Below are 16,592 nucleotides of genomic sequence, written 5' to 3'. Positions count from 1 at the left end.
TTTTCTGCTGTTTTCCTTATCTTCTGGATGCCCCAAACACTATACAAGTACTCCTGTGTCATAAAAGAATAATATTTCAAGTTATTTTTCCTCAGAGTAGTTTCCTCATCTGTCTCAGTGCGAAGCTGCTTCAACAGTTGTAACAATGTACTGAAAGATCCCCCACCTACAAAAACAAGAGTTTGGGGAAGAGAGACTGCATGTTCCAGCATCAGGACCTAAAGAAAGGCTCTGGTTTCAGTCTGACCCCAGTGGGAGGCTGATGCTGATCTGGTAGCTGAGTTTTGATTTAGAAATATTGTTGATTCTCTTTATCTGAAACAGTTGCAAAGAGAAGCTTGTGGGTCAGATCCAGAGCACAAACTATATAACTAAATTATTTTGGAGTCCAGAACACTAGCAGGTTAGCGGGTGAGTAATTGGAGATACTGACTCATGGCTCACTAATAGTGATTAGAAAGAATTAATTCATGTTAAGACCTATTCACAAAAGCTTCTGTTACCGAGTGAAAGGTCTTGCCTCCTTCAGCAGTTAGCCTGGAATAGATAATTCTGATTTTCAGTACCTGTAAATTATTTTTAGAGATCTTTATTCCCCACAGGAGTTAATTGTTTTTAGGAAGTTACTGTTGAAGCATGAAGTTCACAAGCAATCTTCTTGCTAACTCTTAATGTGAGCCCTCTTAGAAGAGTGTGACTACCAGTGAGCTTTCTCCAAAGGTCTTAATCTTGCTGATTTGGGTTCTGTTTTTCTCAACTGCTTTGGAGAGCCAGTGTGGCTTATAAAATGTTAAGAGAGTTCCTTTCCCATTTGCTGGCATCTGGTTCTCTGTGCAGCCACACAAACAGTTGGCTAACAGAAAATGTGGGGGGCAGAAAGGACATCTCAGCAAGGCAAACAAATACTCAAGGGCAGCAGGGAGGAACTAAAAAAGGGAAGACTTTTTGGAACCTTTTTTGGAGACAACACTGGAGTAAAGTGTGTGTATTTTTACAATAGATTAGCTAAGGACCAGTGCCTAAAATTGCCTCACAGTAGCTTCTTTCTGAACATTGTGAGGTAGAATTAAGCAGATTCATAGTAGGACACTAAATTCCAAAACAGAAGCATTCTTACAGGAGTTTAATGAGTAAAAGGCATTTCATATTGGTTAAAGTACAGGAGTTTAAATTTACACTATTACCAAAAGTGACTCTGACTTCTGGAATATGAAAGTAAAAATCTTGGATTCCTTTTAACAGTTAAAATATCTGATTAATAGTTAAATCTCAGCTTGAAACTTGATATGTTCATTAATGTCATTTGAGCTACTTTGGTTTATGACACTTGAGAACATGACCTTATATTTTTCTGTGTATAAAGCAGAAGTTGATACAGCAGAGAACAATCAAAACAATTGCAGAAAACTACCAAGACATTAGAATAAAAGTTTAAATATTGGTATGTATTCATGGTGTTGAGAATTATAAAAGAGTAACTGAAGTGTTGGTGCAGTTACTCTATACTGTAATTGTTACATTTCTGTTGCACGGTTTTTGTGAAAGCCTTGTCCTGTTATCACTGTGTAAGAACTGCTTACAGCAGCGCATTTCTCTGGGAGCAGTCATGGCTCTTACATGAGTGAGTGTAAAAAAGGGGGCAGTAGGTCTAGTTCAGTAACACATTATTGATATTAGTCTCTCAGTAAAGATTCCAACAGAGGACCTTGAAGCACAGAGATTGTTGGGAACAGATTATCCTAGTCCTAAAAGAAATGTGTCCTTGATTTTTTTTTTTAATAAATTAACTCAGCATTGCATCTTACCCGAAAGACATTTGCTTAACAAGCATCCCTTCTGGAGAGCTGAATTGAAACTCTCAGTTTCTGTGTTGGTTACAGCTTCCATGAAGAGATGCACGTATTCTGCTTTTATTTTGTACATAGGATGTCTGTGCACAGCGCTAATAAGAAGGGCCAGTGAATATTGCGTAAGAATGAAAAGTAGGAAATCCTGTTTAAAGAGGTTTTGCTGGTGGGGAAATCTCAGCCTAGTGTAGTTCCCCAAATCATGTCTCTAGCACATAGATTGTAATAGCTGCTTCTGATACCAGACAAATAGAAAAGTGATCATGTGAGGTCTAGAACATACAGTACTTATCCTTGCCCTTTGCTGCTTTAAGCTTTGTTTGCTTGTAAATGAATTGATGAGGGCACGTTGCAGCATGTCTAGTGTGGGAGCCAGGGGTTATTTTGGTGGTGGAGGGGAAGGTGTGTGCTCAATTACTTGTTTTGAAATTATTTCCTCCAGTATTTGAGTCTCTCTGCTGGATGACAGCTCAGTCATCTTTTGGTAAGGGAATGCAGGTACTAGTGTGCAGAAAAGGCTCAAAAGTCACCTTTTTATTATTATTAATGCATTCAAATTAAAGAACCCTAGTGATTGCACTGTACTTTCTGGTAGATTTGTGGAAATCTTTCCTCTGTGTGGAAAGTAGCATTTTTATTATTGAAATTCTGAAGAGCCAACTAGGTTATTAGGATTTTCTTGAGTAGCAAGCAAAAGGATTAGCCTTACCTATTTGAAATAATTCATAATTGCATAGGTGAAAAATTACAAAATCACATAGTATGAGGAAGTATTTTGTAAAGGGCTGAATGAAGCTGTTCTGAAAATCACAGAATTGAAGTATGTGGATTTTCTGTTGTGTGTTTGTAAAAGTGATTACATTTAAAAGCATAACATAAACTGAAGTCCAAAATAGTATAAAAAACAAACACAAGGAAAAGACTCAGTTTTTCTTTGTTATGGAGGGCAGTTTATTTCGGTAGAGAAGTTCTTCCTTAAATTGTCACTTAATAGTATAATCTTATTCTGCATCATAACTAGAAAACTGCAAGTGACCAAGCTAATTTAAAGAGCAGAGCAGGATTTTGAACAGGTTTGTATTACAACTATCTCTGATGGCAGTAAATTCCTTGGACTTTATTAGAGCCATGCATTGGTATGAATGATTCCAGGAAAACCTAATAATCACTCACTGTTGAAGCACAAAAGGGTGATAAGGGACAGACTTTGCTAGTACTGATTTCCAGGAAATAGTTTCATGGGTTTTGGCTTTGTTTAAAATACATCCAGCTGAGCTTTTCCTGGAAACCAGTGTTGTGTAGCACATCCTCTCTGAAGCATTACTGGTCTGTTTTAGGCATGGGTAAATGGCAAGATTAACAATTCTCAATTATCCTGGAATCAATTTATGCATACCCAATTTAATGTGCTGTCTGATCATAAAATATAGTTAAATCTACAAAATGCTTCCAGGATTTTACAGGCAGGATGAAAATCACTTTTACCTTTCTTCCAGTCTGTTTTGCCTGTTGATTACCTTATGTTTTGTGTTTGGGAGTGACTGTAAAGGGAGGGGCTGGTAAGTCTCTAATAGACTGCTTCATGCTTTGTAGCTTGCCCAGTTAGAACGTGTTTCTAGCATCTGGGCTTTTCAAACACATGTCCACAGGAGTCCAGCTGTAGGAATATTTCAGGGGCAGTAAACTGGAGTCATTTGTTCCATGTTGTCTTGGTATCTGTGTAGCTCATCAGAGGCCCCCTGGTGATACAAAGGCTGCCCACAGTTATTGCTCCACTTTTCCTGACTCACGTAACAGCGAGATGAGTCTAGTCTTTCTGCTTCCTTTTAGAAGCCTGGAATTTGTTGTAATTGTCTGCTGGATTTCTGTTCAGAGTCTGTTATGTGTTATCAGAGAGCACATTACGCGAATTGCAGATAAGCCCTGCTGTGCTCGCGGCACCATTTGTTAGCTTAGGTGCAATGCTGTGAAAACTTGGCTCTAGAAGTAGCATAATCACTGCATTTGCATGTGCCCTGAGCTAAAGGCTGCAAAGCTCTCATTATGACCTTCACTTGTTGCAATATTAATTTAGAGTATGATGAAATAATGGATTCCCAAATGACCTATGCTAAGGTGTTGCACCCCAAGGGAGAATTTTATTCTTCCCTTAACTGGCTGTGCGTTTTATTGAAATTGCTATGATTTTTAGGCTTCTGGGAGACCACTAGTACTTTGGTTTCTTCATCAGACATTCCCTCATAAATAGGGGATGTGTTCTAGGCTGAAATTGACAAGAATAGAACTTTTTAGGATTTTTTAGCTCCATAAATGAAAGAACTTGCTAGTTTTGCTCCCTCTTTTGGGTCCAGTGTTGCAGTTGTTTGACTCCGTTTACTCAGAAGATTGCTCAAAGAAGAAACTCCTAGAATATTTTTCCTCTGAATGAAACTGTTTCATCTCAGGCTAGGAAGAGTGTTGGATCTGAAATAAGATGAGAACTTGACAGGAAAATAACAAGATCTGAAGGCCATTTAATGATGATAGTGGTTGCTTCCAGCTCTAGGATGCTGTTGCAGCACAGCACTGTGGCTGCATGTGTCAAAATTTTGAAATCACGGAATATGCTAAGTTAGAAGGCACCTACAAGGACATTGAAGTCCAGCTCTTAGGCTGCACAGGACATCCCAAAGAGTCACACCATGTACCTGAGAGGGTTTCAAAACTTGCCAATCTCTGTCAGGCTTGGGGCTGTGACCACTTCTCCTTGGGAACCTCTTCCTGTGCCCTCTGGGCGAACACCCACCAGATGAGAAGTATGAATTGATAGGGTTCATCCCTCCCTTCCTCCCCAGGTGTTTATTTTGGTTTTGTTTGAAGATTGTTGAAGATTGAAAATTAGCATGAGGAATTCAAGTAGTCTTTTTGTTGTACTATCTACTCTTCATCTGGAATGCCACACTTGTAGGATGGAGGAGGTAAACAAACCAACCAGCAGACCATCTGCTCCTGTATGCCAGCTCCAAAAGAGGGCTCTGTAACTCCAAAAGTCAGTATCAGTCTATAATGGCACAATATCCTTAACCTTTGTTTTTTATGTTCTCAGATGCGTGGGTCATGAGAACCCCTCAGTAGGATTAGGAGCACTGAGGAAATAGACAATCCATTTTGCATTATGCCAAAATTACACTTCCTGCTTATCCTATTCCAAGGAACTTTCTCATGAGACCTATCTGAGGATGGTTTGTGGGTGGGAGCAGTATATGTATAGATAACAAAGGAGTTGACAGTGGGCTGATAGCTACACTTAAAGACCTTTACTATAATCCTACAACTAGATACCCTAAAAAACTAAAGCTAGTGTCCCATATTAAACCTTAATTCCCTTACCCATAATTCATTCCTTGAATTCTTGTTGACTTTTGAAACATTTTTTTAATCATAATCCAATAGGTTCAGAGAACTTCTCTACTTCACAGTAACTTTAAACTTACATTCCAATGCTGGCTTTTAAGATCATGTTTGTGCTACATGTACTGGTGGTGCCAACCTGTTGTGGACGATTGTCCTTATCTCACCAGTTGAACTTGTTACTGTTCTGGCTTTGTCAGCTTGGATTTCAAAAGAAAACTCATCTGTTGAGAAATGTGAAGTAGTATTGGGCTGTATCAACCCAGGCATACCTGCTTGAGTTGGTATAATGACTCATTTCCAGCCTCCCCCTCCTAGCCAAGAACCTTGGCTAAAATATCAGTTGTTTCTTGGCTCACGTAGTTGGTGTGGTTGGATAACTATTGCAAAGCTGAACTCTTGTGTGTAGATGGTTAAGAGGAGTTGAAAATACTTGGAAGCGTCTCAATAGGTTACAATTAGATTTAACAAGTCTCTCAAGTGTTGATCTTCTGATGTGCCAGGGTTTGTTTTTGATCTCAGTTCCCCCCATCTCTCTACAAGTAACATGGCAGAGGGTTTGAAACAATTGTAGATAATTATTTTGATTTTGTGTCATGAATTGGTACAGGAATGTGGAAGAAATAATTGCCCTTCTGTGCATCTTAGGACCTAGAAATTTTATTCGTGCTGTCTCTTTGAGAAAGGACATGCTTATGAGTCTCTGAAAGAGTGATTGCTGGCTAAATTTAGGCTGTTTTTCCATAGTTGAAATGATGGAAATTGATGTCTTTGTGCCTTTTTGGCACAGGCAAATCAGAAATGGGTTTAGGTGAAACTGTGTCTGGTTAGCAGCTGGCACTTTTGGGCTTGATCTTTTCTGTGCAGCTGCTGGTAGGAGAATGCAAAGGTGTGGACCTAAATGTTCCTTTATTCCAAACTGCAAGGACAAAGTTGTTAAATTACTAAAATAGGGAGGTAATGAAAAAAAGTACTCCTCCTGCAGGCAAGTATTGTAAATAAGAGCTTGTAAGTGCCTGTTTGTGTTTTTATTAAAAATCTGCCATAAATGCTCCCAGTTTTTCTTCAGTAGTAGAAATGTCTGACACTACAGTACTTGGTGAGATACTGTCTTTCTCATACTGTCACCAAAAATAAAATTCCTGTCACAATGTTTGCATTTTTCTTGTGACAAACAGGAAGAAGTGCTCTACTGGCTCTTACCTTTGTAATAAACTCTACGTTTTTCCCTTCTGTAGATGATTTAAAAAGTCCTTTTTTTTTGTTTCCCAACAGAAGCAAATGAATTATGTATTCTTATCTCTACTAAATGTTGAACTTTAATTAAATAGTAAAAAGGAAATCTTGTGACTTTGGAGCGAGAAAAAAATGTTCTTAAGTGCTCAGATGTCCTTGCTGCCACAGTTAATTTGACATTCTTGTGTTATCCATTCAAGGCAGTCACTTACTTTTCCTGGAAAACATTGGAAGGGAAGCTAAAATTCAGGAAAGACTCATTCATAAAAATCATGTGGGACTTCAGTGTTGATAAGCTGTGCAGAGGAGAGGTGCCATAACGTAACTTATTAGCTTCTATTGAAAATAAAACATTGTGGAAGTTTCTAATGGTAATGTGTAAAATAGTGCCAGTGATGCTATATTAAATGCACTCCTTGTGCACAGAATAAAATATGGTAGAGCACCTTAGTTTTCAAAGTCTTTGTGTATTCAGTACAGCAATGCATACTGTTTGGTGTGCCAAAAAGCAATTGCATGTTCCCTTGCTCTGCTTAACTCACAGGCTGACTATCCCTCTCCTGCAAAGATTATATGCCAGTGATTTAATGAAGGGGGTGACTTTATGTTTTGTGTTTTCTTGAGTTTTTTCATTACACCAGTATGACAGAAAATAATTATTCCTCTTACTCTTATTTTGCTGTCATATATATTTTCTTTTTACTTTGAGTGCTTTTGATATGTTTCAGGACTTTGTCCCATTGTACCAGGACTTTGAGAATTTCTACAACAGAAACCTCTACATGCGCATTCGGGACAGCTGGAACCGTCCAATCTGCAGTGTGCCAGGGGCCAAGGTGGACATGATGGAGAGAGTTTCCCATGACTATAACTGGACATTCACGTGAGTCAGAATTGCAGAAAACACTTGCAAGACCTGTCTTGAAATATAAGGTCTCTAAGAGCAAGTTACAGGCTGTGAGGTTAAAGGAGCAGTGAATTATGAGCTTTGTTATGAAAGTTTGAGCTTTCTAGCAGCTTGAATCAATGAATTTTGCTCTTTTGAAATGCATTTAACCACCAAGGTGATGATTTGTATATAATCTTTTGGCTACTTCACTGTATTAAGATTTCCTGGGCATACACCTGTAATAAAATTAATATTTTTGTGCCTCGTGACAAGAACCTGGTGTGGATACTTTGGATTGCATTGCTGCTTGTGACTTTGTGTTGATTTAGAAGAAGTTCTACCACTTGAAGTAAATGCTGCTGCCTGAACGGAATTTAACATGATTGTTTTGAGTCATAATTGAAGTAGTCTGTAGAAACAAAAAGAAGTACAATAAAGGATTTTTACAAAATGGAAATGACGTATTACAGGTTTGATGTGAAGAGGTTTTCAGCACACTACTTGGTGAAACTAGTTATGTCTCTTCCTGGCTTTCAAGGGCAAAAGAATTAATTTTTTTTTCTGCTAAACTTCTTCTTTATTCTCCTTGTCACGTACTGTTAGCACAGAAGTGCCAGATGTGTTTCCTTTCTGTGGTTAGAGGATATCCCGCTTGAGGGCCTGCCAAGTTAATTGATCTAGAGATGTTATTTTGTATTTGAAAGAAAAGTTGTATGTCTCTGGGAGGGAGAAGCATGTCAGAGCAACAGATGGTTTGAGAAGCCTCAAGCAATTTTATGTGTAATAGTAAATTCACCTGTAAATGTAAACTCTTCTGGGAATTAATTTGAGATTGTAAGATAGGGAGAGAATATTTTTCACTGATTGTTGCAGTTTGATGATGAGAGGCAGTACTGAAATAATTTAATGGTTGGTTCTTTTGGGTCTTAACATTTCAGTGTATAGTCTTGAAAAAGTGAAATCATAATCTCCTGATGTAGATATTTTTTTAAATTTTGGGTGTCCTAACTTGTGCTGTTTTTAAAATACAGATACACAGGGAGAGTGATAAAAGACATCATAAATATGGGTTCCTACAACTACCTTGGGTTTGCACAGAAGACTGGGGCTTGCCAAGAAGCAGCTGCTAAAGTTCTGTCCCAGTATGGAGCTGGGGTGTGTAGCACTAGGCAGGAGATGGGTAAGTTGGAGGATGATAATATGTTCCCTGAATGTGTATTTCAAAGTCTGTATCTGATTGCAGGTCTTTAACATTAATTGTTTCAGCACTGAACTTTAGTCTAACTGATAAAGCAGCTTTTCCTTTAGTGAAGACAAACTGATTTCCTGGATTTAGTTTACATTGCACAGCATTTGTCTTACTTATGTTTCCATATATGGGGTCTTTTTTTTCAGTGTTCCCTTATGGGCCTTTAAATAAAGCACAGCTTGGTTGGTGGAAATTCTCTTTGTAGAATTTAGCAATAGTGAAAGCTTCTCCTTACTCTGAATTTCCTGTTTGTTTTATGTGCAGGAAACTTGGACAAGCATGAGGAGCTGGAAAAGCTAGTTGCCAGGTTCCTAGGTGTGGAATCTGCAATGGCATATGGAATGGGATTTGCAACCAACTCTATGAACATTCCTGCTTTAGTTGGCAAGGTATGGCTTCAGTCAGGGACAAAAGCTCACCTAACAATGATCCTAGTGGTTAATTTTTCTAAAAGGTACTTGTTTGCTTTTGTTTTTCCTCAGTGGCAGCCCCTGCAGATATTCTCTGTGGAAACTGTAGGTTACAGTATGCATCTCTAACCATTGCAAAAACCTCTTTGGGAAACAGCATCCATGGGACAAGTAGCAGTCCAGAACTTTCTCTCTGGAAGAAAGCCTGGCATGTTAAGGCTTGCTTCCTCAGCCTGTTCCTTGGTGTGTGAAATGGTGGCTGTTTAACACACTGATTGGCTGAAGGTATTTTGGTGCTTTTGAGACACTAAGAACTGACTGTGTCAGCTACGCAGATAAGCTGAATTGCATGTTGGTACATAGAGAATTTATTAACTTTGAGTGACAGCTAAAAAATCCTTCCTTTGAAGAATAAGAATGATGTTCAAGGGAAATAAGGTCAACTGTAAAGACTCATGATGTTTACTGTGTGCCCCATAAAACAGTTGACAATTAGTGTGAGTGTCCAGTATCTCCCAACTATGCTATTTTAGTTATTGGAAAATGAAATAAAAGTGAAATTTTTCTTTGCCTCTTCTGATGCAAAATACACGTTCTCTTAGCTCCTTCATGGAGTAAAATAGTGCAAGTACAGGAACAGGTCTTTTTTTATTTTTTTTTGAAAATTATTCACTGTCAGCCTAATACTGCTAATCTATTGGAATTCTTTGTCCTTCTGTAGTGAATTATTTTCCTTTAAATTTATTTAATTTTTTTACTTCTTAAGATTACTTCCTAAATCTTCCACTTGCAATATCTACAGATCATAAATTTGCTGCCTTGTTCTTCCTGGCAACTTTTCTTCCTGCTGATTCTCCTTTGGATTAGCTGCAGTGTCTTCCTGCATGCTTGCTTCTTTTTTTTTTTTTTTTTTTTTTCCTTCTTTTGTAACAAGGAAGTAGTGCTGTCTACATAATATGCCTTTTCTTTTGTCTGTTAAGTTTTAAATATCAAATGCTTTGCATAATAAAAGCCCCCATTTTTGAGTCTGATGCTAAAGAGAAATTCAGTGCTTCGAATCTAGTCTTTCTGGAGTCAAATACTTCTGCGGCGCTGTGAATCTGAGCAATGTATATTATGTATATCTTTTACCTGCATTTTTTGGCTCTTGGTATTTCCACATCTCTCCAGTTTTATTTTCAACAGAAAAATGATTCATGATTTCTGTGAGATCTTTCAGATTCAGTACACACTGTCAGATATATTTAAGTAGATTACTGGTTGTTGTCACTACAAATTACTAATTCCTGCAAACTTATTCAATCTTTTTTTCTATGTGGAGCCCACTGTATATCTTCAGTGCTTTATGAGAATACTCTTGAGACACCTTACTCAGACCCTGAGGTTTCACCTTTGAACTTCAACAGGTTTTACAACCACGGAGAGAATCTGAACAGTAAATTTCGAGGTGTATAACATACCTGTTTTTATGCAGCTCACTTTACTAAGCCAATCCAGGTTATAAATGGGTACAGCAGTCTGTACTGGGTTAGTCATGAGGATACTTAGTTTCTTGTACACTTGAAATAAAGTAGTAAGAAGCTTTTGCCTCATAACAATACAAGTGCTCTTATACTCAGGTGAATACTCCAAACAGCAATTGCACTCTGGTGAGGAAAAGAGTTCTTGTCAGATGAACCATTTTACAGTTCAGAATGTTCACTAAATTTTTTTTTGGCTGCCTGAAGTTGCTTCTCACTGCACATTTGATTTCTTCATTGTCTGCAAATAAGGACTCATAAATCCTGAATTTTGGCACCACCCAGTACACAATTAATTATGTGTGCACAACCTGTTTGGCAGTGCTTTGACAGTCCTCAGTAAAGCTCAGAGATTCTCATGCTTGATTAAACTGTTGGGTTTGATTTTTTTTTTTTATGACTGTGTCTTTTTGCATGTCCTACTTATATTTTCAACTGCAAATCTGCTTGGAATACAAGATATCTTCGAAATTAATGATATCTGGGCTCCTATATTACTACTTAATTAGCTAAAAACAAGCTACTGAGTATAGTTGCTCACTGGACCACCTGTTCTTTTCTGCTCTGTGGAATCCTGAAACACTTAGTTTATTTTCCTACTGAATCCTCTTTTAATAGCAACGTATATAGTCTGACTATCCTAGATCCATCTCTATGTCATAATTTGATCAGCATTAGTCAGCAAAAGGAATTCAAAAGCTTCATCATTATTTAATTGATCTTTATTCACTATGCCTTGTTAACAGCAGCCTCTACTAAGCAGATGGTGAAAATAGGTAAAGTTGGTGTAGACTGAAAGTTTTATTTGAGTGCTGATAAAGCATAACTAAAAGCAGGTCTTTCTACACCTGGCAGTTTTCAGCAGTAGACACCCCTCTGTTCACAGCCAAGTTGTCACATGCCTGGTACAGTCACTGCCATGTATGCTGAGTCTAGACCACAGATAATGTTAAATTTGAGGGTTACTTAGTCAGAGGTTGTTAGACCATTTGAGGCTAAGCTAGACTCTCAAACTTGCCTGTGTTGGATTAAGTATCATGAGTGTAGTTAGTTAGTATAACTAGGTAATAACACCATTCTGTACTTCCTTCAGCTCAGAGTTCTAGATTGAGAGAGACTAGACAACTGAGTTAGAACAATGATGCTTGAAGGATATTTTTTTAGTTGTAAGAAAGGAAATTAATTTCCATATATAGGTGAGTTGTAAAATTAAGTGCTCAGGACTGAATTACATAATTCATGTATGTAGCACTCTGTAGTAAAATGTGGCATTCTCTTCCATTTGCCTTGCAGGATGTGGTGGTAAGCCTGATATTCACTGACATATTTTTCTAGAGCTCAAGTAGTGTTATCTCCAGTTACTGTTAGCCTTGTCCTGGATGCTATCTCAAATGTAGATTTGCTGATAAATGCAACTGAAGTCTTATCATTGTAGTAGCATCACCCAGTTTTGCATATAATTATCAGTGATTGCTGTACTGTGCCAGTGGCTTATGTGATCCGTTCCCCTCTCTCTAGTGGCAGACAGTACTAGACTAGTTACTACTTCTTCAGTTTCAAATTAATTTGTTTGTAATTGAATGTCCTGTTAGCAGAGGGTGAGAAGAGGCTACTGCTGCTGATCAATTTGTTAAGTCTACTTTCTCCACCGAAAGCTCATCCTTTTTTTTATGGAAAAGCTTTTCCTAGGCAATTATTTTATTTTAATCTATCTATCACTTTTCCTGCTTTCTACCAGTACTGGATTATTATATTCACATTTTTTGATACAGTAGTGTTTAACAGCAATGCCCTCTGATGTATACATACTCTGTCTGATATAGTAGTTCCAAAGAGCAAACACTAGTTGGAAATTTCCATACTTCGTATGCCAAAGTCTATGAAACACGTAATGTGAATGTTTGTAGCAGCAGTATGGACACTGCTATATTTGCTGCAGTTTCTGCAGAAAACCAGTCTCAAGCTTTCTCAGAATGTAGAATGTTTCTAGGTGCGTCACAGTTCTAGTGCAGAGTTTCTTTGTTCTGGAGAAAGTACTCCTGTTCTGTGACACTCCTTGTATAACTATAGGTAATGCTTTTCACAGTCCTTTCTAGTAATTCCTGTTGCAGAGAAGAAATCCTCTTGATTGTTCCCTCCATCAGTTGTTATTAGAGAAGCATAGAATAGGCATGTTTCAATGTTAGATCTTCAGCATCTTAACATCCCTTTCAGATTTTTAACTGAGCAAAGACACTGCTAAAGTTGCAGCATGCTTGCATAGTAATTGGAGTGGGCCAAGGTTATTTAGAAATATTGTTGCTCCCTTGTATATTAATCCTCCAGTATGCATACATGCCTGTAGTCCACAGTGATAATGCTGTGACTGAATGTTCAGCATATCAGTTATTGACCTGTAATCATCACTGCTCTCAAAACATACATATGCTGTTTTAATGTTTATCCAAGGATTTATCTTCTGCATTTTTTGAAAAAATCAAATAAATTCAGTATCATGTTTAATGGCTTTAGAAAACTTCTCAATTTCACCATGCAATTCTGTTTTCCACTTCCTGTCTCTTGTATATTAGCTCCATCTAGGCGTGGGTTTAGTCAGTGGTTGCCTCCTAATGAAAGTAACAGTGCAACTTTGATAAGGCTACCTAGGTCTTTGGTGTCCTGTTTCTTAGCAGTGCTGTCGACTTGCTGAGTGAACTGTGGCAAGCTGCTCTGCTCTCTGTTTTACCTGACTGCATAGGAGGATGAGTGCTCATCAAAAGCATGAAATATTCAGGCAGATTCAGCTGCAGGACTTACAGGAAAAGTGAAACTTGAGTGGTTCTTTCAGTTAAGAGCAGTGGTGTATTTTTATTTGCCATACTAAGGCTGCAAATTGGATCTTAGCAAGTCTTGCCTGGATTAGCTGCATTTATGTTAGAATTTTCTTTTCTTAAATGATCTTGAAGCACTTCAGAGCTGAAAGATGTTACATGCTTGGCTGTGAAACATAACCTTTTCATTATCTTCCTCTTTCCCCTTCTAATTCAGGGCTGTCTGATTCTGAGTGATGAGCTGAATCATGCATCACTAGTGCTCGGAGCAAGACTGTCAGGAGCAACTATTCGAATCTTTAAGCATAACAGTAAGTATCTGGACTCTGCCCTTCTGCAGATGCTGTAAATCAGATACAATATTTTCTATCTTCTAATAGCTGAAAATCCAATTTCATGCAAAGAAATCAATTGCTAGTTACGTAAAAGGTCAGAAGACTGCTGCTACTGAAAGGTGAATCATCCTGAATCAGATGTTTTTTATATGTTCAGTCCCAACTAATAACACTTTTATCCTGAAGCTGTTCTGGCCTACATCTTCTGCATATGGAGAAGAACATGCTACCTTTTGGCAAGTGTAGGGGCACTGGTGTTTTAACATGGTTTCTTGTTCTACTATGCTTGGGTAGCTCAGCATGGTTTGGCTGTTCTAATAGTGTGTCACATAATAATGCAATCTTGTAAGGGCCTAGGTTACAATTTGAGGGATAAGAAAGTTTAATTTTAGAGCTGAATGCTTACATGCTCTTACAGTAACAAAAACTTATGATTGCAGATGTCCTGGCTAAACTAGACAGAGTCTAGTCCTAACTAAACAGACATGAGGTGGCACAACGTAGTACTAAAAAAATTTTGGGGACATGAAGCATAGATTAAGTTCAATGAATTACTTGCTTTAGGTATGTAAGTATTGGTTTCAAAAATACACAGATTTTTAAATTTCCTAGTTTCATCTTCCTCCAGTGGAGGTATTTATAATAACTTTCAGATTAAAACTACCTAGGATTTCCTTCTCTTACTCTTGATGAAAGAGGCACGTGAATGTTCTTGATTAGTAAGAACTACTTTCATTCTTCAGGTACTAATACTCTTTATAGTGTCAGTCTGTGAGATCATGATGACTCTTGCTCTCTTTGAAGCGTGTGGTGGTAACAGCAAAACTTGGGTGACTGCAATTATCTTTCTTTCCTTGAAAGAAAGTATCTTTTTACTTTGAAAGTATCTTTCCTACTTGATAGTGTGGATTCTTTCTATTGTGCTTACTCTTTCTTTTGTGCTCGCTCTTTCTTGTTTTCTGTCATTTGAATAATTTGTTTTACAAGAAAGTAGAGCTTATTGTAACATTCATTTTTTCTTTTTAATTCTTCATAAATTCTGGTTGCTGGGCAAGATCACAAAAGCTTTGCATTCAACTTCTGCATTTGTATGGACATAGTTCTGAACATTGCATCCAGTCACAGAATTTTGAAAGAACATTGGTTTTGGCAAATGTAGTTCTGGCTATGGGGAGAAGGACTTAGAAGCTGCTGTGATGAAAAATAGATGATTTGTGGGAATGGGGGTGAAATTGGAGGATATTCTAGAAACATTCTAGATGGGTTTCTGTGGAACAGAATGTAATGGCAGATTAGAATCAAGGCAAAATGCAAACAGTGGTCGTGGCCTGTCAAGATGATATTCAGTTCATATTTCTGTATGTGTTCTTAGTCCTCCTCTTGTTATACTCTGTGCTCCCTTTTAAATGTCATTTTCTTGAGATGCTAATGGCTTCATTCATATTCAGTTGGGGGGTATGAAAAATTCCCCTCAAATTCCTTGTTCAGTGTTTTTATTTTTTTTCTCTGCCTTATTCTGTAGTTTGTCCTTTTTATTAAGCTCAGACTCATTTTCCTCTCCTTCTTGAAAGATTAGAGTAGTTGTTTTATTTTTCCATTGTTCTCCCTAACTGCACTAACATTCTTTCCTTCACTGGGAGACCTGTTGGAGACAGTGTTGATTTCTTCATTGTTAACTTTGTGACTGTTAGCTGTTTTTTAACAATCCATTAACTGACCTACTTTGCTGTTTAGTTTTTAGTCTAGATCAAGTTCACAAGCTCCTCTTACCACTACAACTGCCCTAGTCTACCAATTTTCTTCCCAAGATTAATTTGTGCTCTTTTTCATGCCATAGTGTTTATATCTGTCTCTTGCTCAGCACTTGGCATTTATGCTTTGATTAATCCCATCTTCACTCCTTTCCTCAGAGTTTTTTTTCAGGACTGATTCCACAGGTATGTATTTGTTCACATTAGTTAGGGCTCTTAGGATCACATCAAGTGTTTGTAACCAAAGCTTGTAAGATTTCAGAATACATTTCTATTACAGTTTCATCTGTCTGGTTGCTGATATGCTGAACATTTTCTTTGCTACACTGGTGCTTCTCTTTTTTTCCCTTTTCTCCTTTGGTTTAGAGGCTTCCTGTTCCCACTTCCAATACCTTCAGTTTTAAACAAAGAAATAAAAAAGTACACTTGCCCTGCTTCTTTTCCTGCACTTTGGTCTATCTTCTACTTATCTTCAATTGATTATCCTTGAACTTGTTTTCTAGCTCTATTCTGTTGTTCTGTTCTGAATTATTTCCATCCACAAGGACATTCCTACTACCTAAATTGCCTTCTCTTTTCACCAGAATGAGGTACCTTCCTTTTTTGATTCCCCTCCTTCCCACTTTCTTGGTTTGTGCTCTAACTTGTACTTTTAGTTTAGAATGATAAAATTCTTCCTTGGAGTTCATAGAGTCACCTATTCCCTTCAGTCTCATCCATGGGCCTGTAGGTAGATGAAGCCTTTGCTTATTGACTTGTATATGGTCTGTCCTCCATGCTGGAGCAATTTGTGCCTTTCTGGAGTATTGCTGTCTTTAGTCATGTCAAAGTTCAAGCTAGTAGCTGTTTTGGTACCATTTAACAGTAATTTCTGGTGCAGATATGCAAAGCCTGGAGAAGCTGCTCAAAGATGCTATTGTGCATGGGCAACCTCGTACACGGAGGCCCTGGAAAAAAATTCTTATCTTGGTGGAAGGAATATACAGGTACAAACTATTCTTTATATTCCTAAGACCCTCCACATAAGATCTAAATGCTTAGTATTTGGGTTTCTTTGCCAAATCAAACTATGAATATTGTCACTTCATAGTTATTTCATTCGTCTCATCTATGAATTAAATTACACTGTATGTGTCTCATCTTGGGCTTTCTGTT

General features: G+C 37.8%; 1 protein-coding gene across 1 annotated transcript in view; it reads left to right on the top strand.

The window, feature by feature from the left end:
* The window catches only part of SPTLC2 (serine palmitoyltransferase long chain base subunit 2), a 77,163-nt gene that overhangs the window by 11,023 nt on the left and 49,548 nt on the right, over positions 1-16,592 (top strand). Inside the window, exons 3-7 of the mRNA XM_063399073.1 lie at positions 7,202-7,356; positions 8,394-8,542; positions 8,876-9,000; positions 13,569-13,662; positions 16,318-16,423. Coding sequence (XP_063255143.1) covers positions 7,202-7,356; positions 8,394-8,542; positions 8,876-9,000; positions 13,569-13,662; positions 16,318-16,423 — 629 coding nt within the window. The remainder of the gene's footprint in view (positions 1-7,201; positions 7,357-8,393; positions 8,543-8,875; positions 9,001-13,568; positions 13,663-16,317; positions 16,424-16,592) is intronic.

Source organism: Prinia subflava, chromosome 5 (assembly GCF_021018805.1).
Source record: "Prinia subflava isolate CZ2003 ecotype Zambia chromosome 5, Cam_Psub_1.2, whole genome shotgun sequence".
In the NCBI taxonomy this organism is placed as follows: Eukaryota; Metazoa; Chordata; class Aves; order Passeriformes; family Cisticolidae; genus Prinia; species Prinia subflava.
Note: the sequence above shows the minus strand (reverse complement) of the source record. Positions and strands in the feature narration are given on the sequence as shown.